The 2,623-nt window shown below is 35.5% G+C and overlaps 1 protein-coding gene across 1 annotated transcript; it reads left to right on the forward strand.

Annotated features, from left to right (window-relative positions):
* Positions 1–483: 483 nt before the first annotated feature.
* On the forward strand, positions 484–1,876 carry LOC108366297 (ankyrin repeat and SAM domain-containing protein 1A-like). Its single transcript, XM_017620637.1, has 4 exons — positions 484–739; positions 868–994; positions 1,317–1,554; positions 1,611–1,876. Exons 2-4 carry the CDS (start codon positions 897–899, stop codon positions 1,758–1,760), a joined length of 486 nt encoding a protein of 161 aa, XP_017476126.1. The 5' UTR covers positions 484–739; positions 868–896; the 3' UTR covers positions 1,761–1,876.
* Positions 1,877–2,623: the final 747 nt, after the last annotated feature.

The following is a 2,623-nucleotide window of genomic DNA, read 5'->3' on the forward strand; positions in this document are numbered from 1 at the left end:
ACTTTACTAAATTATAATTGTTTCATTACTTTTAGATATGAGCAATGTGGAGCAATAACAAGAAATGCGGCCACCAAAGGTTTTTGGGAAAAGAAATTTATATTTTAATAAATGGAAATACGTGCGAAAGTTATGGCGAATACGATTTTGTGTGCCAAAATGGTAATTTCAAACGATTATAAAGGTTTCAAGCTGTGCGATTATTCAATGAAGGGCATACATATTTCGTGGCATTGAGTGGGTGTAGAGACTAGTAAACATAAAGTAGCATAAAGTAAACAAATGTTTTGTTGGCGTAGATAACAATTAGCAACAATTGTTAATAATTGACTAATTGCAAGAAATCCGTTATTTCTACTGGTATCTTCAAAATCAAGATAAAGTCAACGAAGTGTTACCAATATAGTGAATTGAAATAAGCTTGTATTTACATACATTCAACCATGGCACANATTTTAATTGCGAATAATGAATTGACTTTGCACATTAATACTCTTATTATTGTTGTTACCCACTTAAAAACAGATAATGTAATTATTTTCTAGTATAATATTTTCGTAAAACTGGTAGGCCCATGGCACAATAAACAGGTAGAAGCATGGTAGCAAATACAACAACTGCATGTATTTTGTTGTTGCTTGAAAAACATAAAGTGTCAAAAATGAAAAGCCAAACTTGCCGATGTAAACAGAGTTTGAGAATTCACAAAGCAAGCAAAATGGACGCCAAAGCAAAAAACGTGAGTATAAAAGATTCAATATTGTATTAATAAGCTTTTAAAAAGACATTTTAACGTCTTATATTGTCAATTAGATGCAGAATATGACTAACTACTTTACTAAATTATAATTGTTTCATTACTTTTAGATATGAGCAATGTGGAGCAATAACAAGAAATGCGGCCACCAAAGGTTTTTGGGAAAAGAAATTTATATTTTAATAAATGGAAATACGTGCGAAAGTTATGGCGAATACGATTTTGTGTGCCAAAATGGTAATTTCAAACGATTATAAAGGTTTCAAGCTGTGCGATTATTCAATGAAGGGCATACATATTTCGTGGCATTGAGTGGGTGTAGAGACTTTGAGCATAAAGTAAACAAATGTTTTGTTGGCGTAAATAACAATAACCAACAATTGTTAATAATTGACTAATTGCAAGAAATCCGTTATTTCTACTAGTATCTCCAAAATCAAGATAAAGTCAACCAAGTGTTACCAATATAGTGAATTGAAATAAGCTTGTATTTACATACATTCAACCATGGCACAGTTATGCCATGCATGCAACTAACCTTTTAATTTTTTGTCAAAAGCTTTCGTCGCAGTCCATGTATAAACAGTCAAGATGTTAATGGATATACCCCACTACACCACGCATGTCTGAATGGCCACATCAACAACGTGCGACTTTTATTGGCTCATAATGCTGTACCAGACATGCCAGACATAAGAGGCTCAACTCCATTGTATTTAGCAGCATGGGCAGGTCATGATGAGATAATTAAACAACTATTACTGCAACCACCCAAAGCAGCTAATCAAAATATGCAGGTTTGAGACAAAACTTTCTTAATTTTCTTCAAAAGTTAATCTGATTTCATTTGTAGACTATTGATAATGAAACTCCACTGCATTGTGCCGCACAACACGGCCAAAACACTGTTTTAGCCATTTTGCTTGCCTACGATGCGGACCCCACTGTCCGCAACAATAGTTTTCAAACTGCACTAGATCTAGCAGCGCAATTTGGACGGTAGCTGAGTGCACCCCATAGACCATTTCGCCATCAACACATCTCTTTACTCTAACATGTTTGCATTTAGCTAGTCGTAATGGACACAAAAAAGTAGTAGAAGCGCTACTAGCCGCTGGAGTGTACGTTAANGTTATGCCATGCATGCAACTAACCTTTTAATTTTTTGTCAAAAGCTTTCGTCGCAGTCCATGTAACGGGTGATTTTTTAAGAGCTTGATAACTTTTTTTTTAAAAAAAACGCATAAAATTTGCAAAATCTCATCGGTTCTTTATTTGAAACGTTNTGGACACAAAAAAGTAGTAGAAGCGCTACTAGCCGCTGGAGTGTACGTTAACATTATTACGAATTCGGGACTTGCTCTGCAGGAGGCAGCACTTTTTCAATGTTCCATTGCAAGCTGGTATCAATCCCTCTGCTATCGATGGTGCAGGTAACACAGCGCTTGATTTGCTTAAAGACTATCCACCTCACGTTAACTATGAAATTGTGTGCGCAATAAAAGGTAAAAATTGATATAATTCTTTTTCATCTATAAACTTTCAAACATATACATATGTATATTATTAGATTTTTATAAAGACGCTTCGAATGGCACTCATTTTAAACCAATTAACGAGCTTAGCGATGCGGATGATCATGAACGCAGCGACAAGTTTTTGGCAGTTTCCAGTGAAACAAGCTGTAGCTAGTTTTGCTCTCACCACAAACAACACAAGCACTATAACAACGGGATCTTGGATGGGCTATATCAACCACTACAATTGGCGTGCTCCTAAATTGGGTTAACTATTTTCTCTTGGCGGCCATACTGGTATTACGTGGCTACGATATGGAGCTTTATCTGATAGCGGCAGTTGGTTGTG

Source organism: Rhagoletis zephyria, unplaced genomic scaffold (genome assembly GCF_001687245.7).
Source record: "Rhagoletis zephyria isolate East Lansing unplaced genomic scaffold, Rhagoletis_zephyria_1.1 Rzeph_scaffold_02217, whole genome shotgun sequence".
In the NCBI taxonomy this organism is placed as follows: domain Eukaryota; kingdom Metazoa; phylum Arthropoda; class Insecta; order Diptera; family Tephritidae; genus Rhagoletis; species Rhagoletis zephyria.

Excerpts from the sequence above, each read along its gene's own strand:
- LOC108366297 (XM_017620637.1), top strand. The coding sequence starts at position 897 with ATGCGGCCACCAAAGGTTTTTGGGAAAAGAAATTTATATTTTAATAAA. Across the intron at positions 995-1,316 it reads CGATTTTGTGTGCCAAAATG|CTTTCGTCGCAGTCCATGTA; the intron begins GTAATTTCAAAC and ends TTTTGTCAAAAG. Across the intron at positions 1,555-1,610 it reads CAGCTAATCAAAATATGCAG|ACTATTGATAATGAAACTCC; the intron begins GTTTGAGACAAA and ends TTTCATTTGTAG.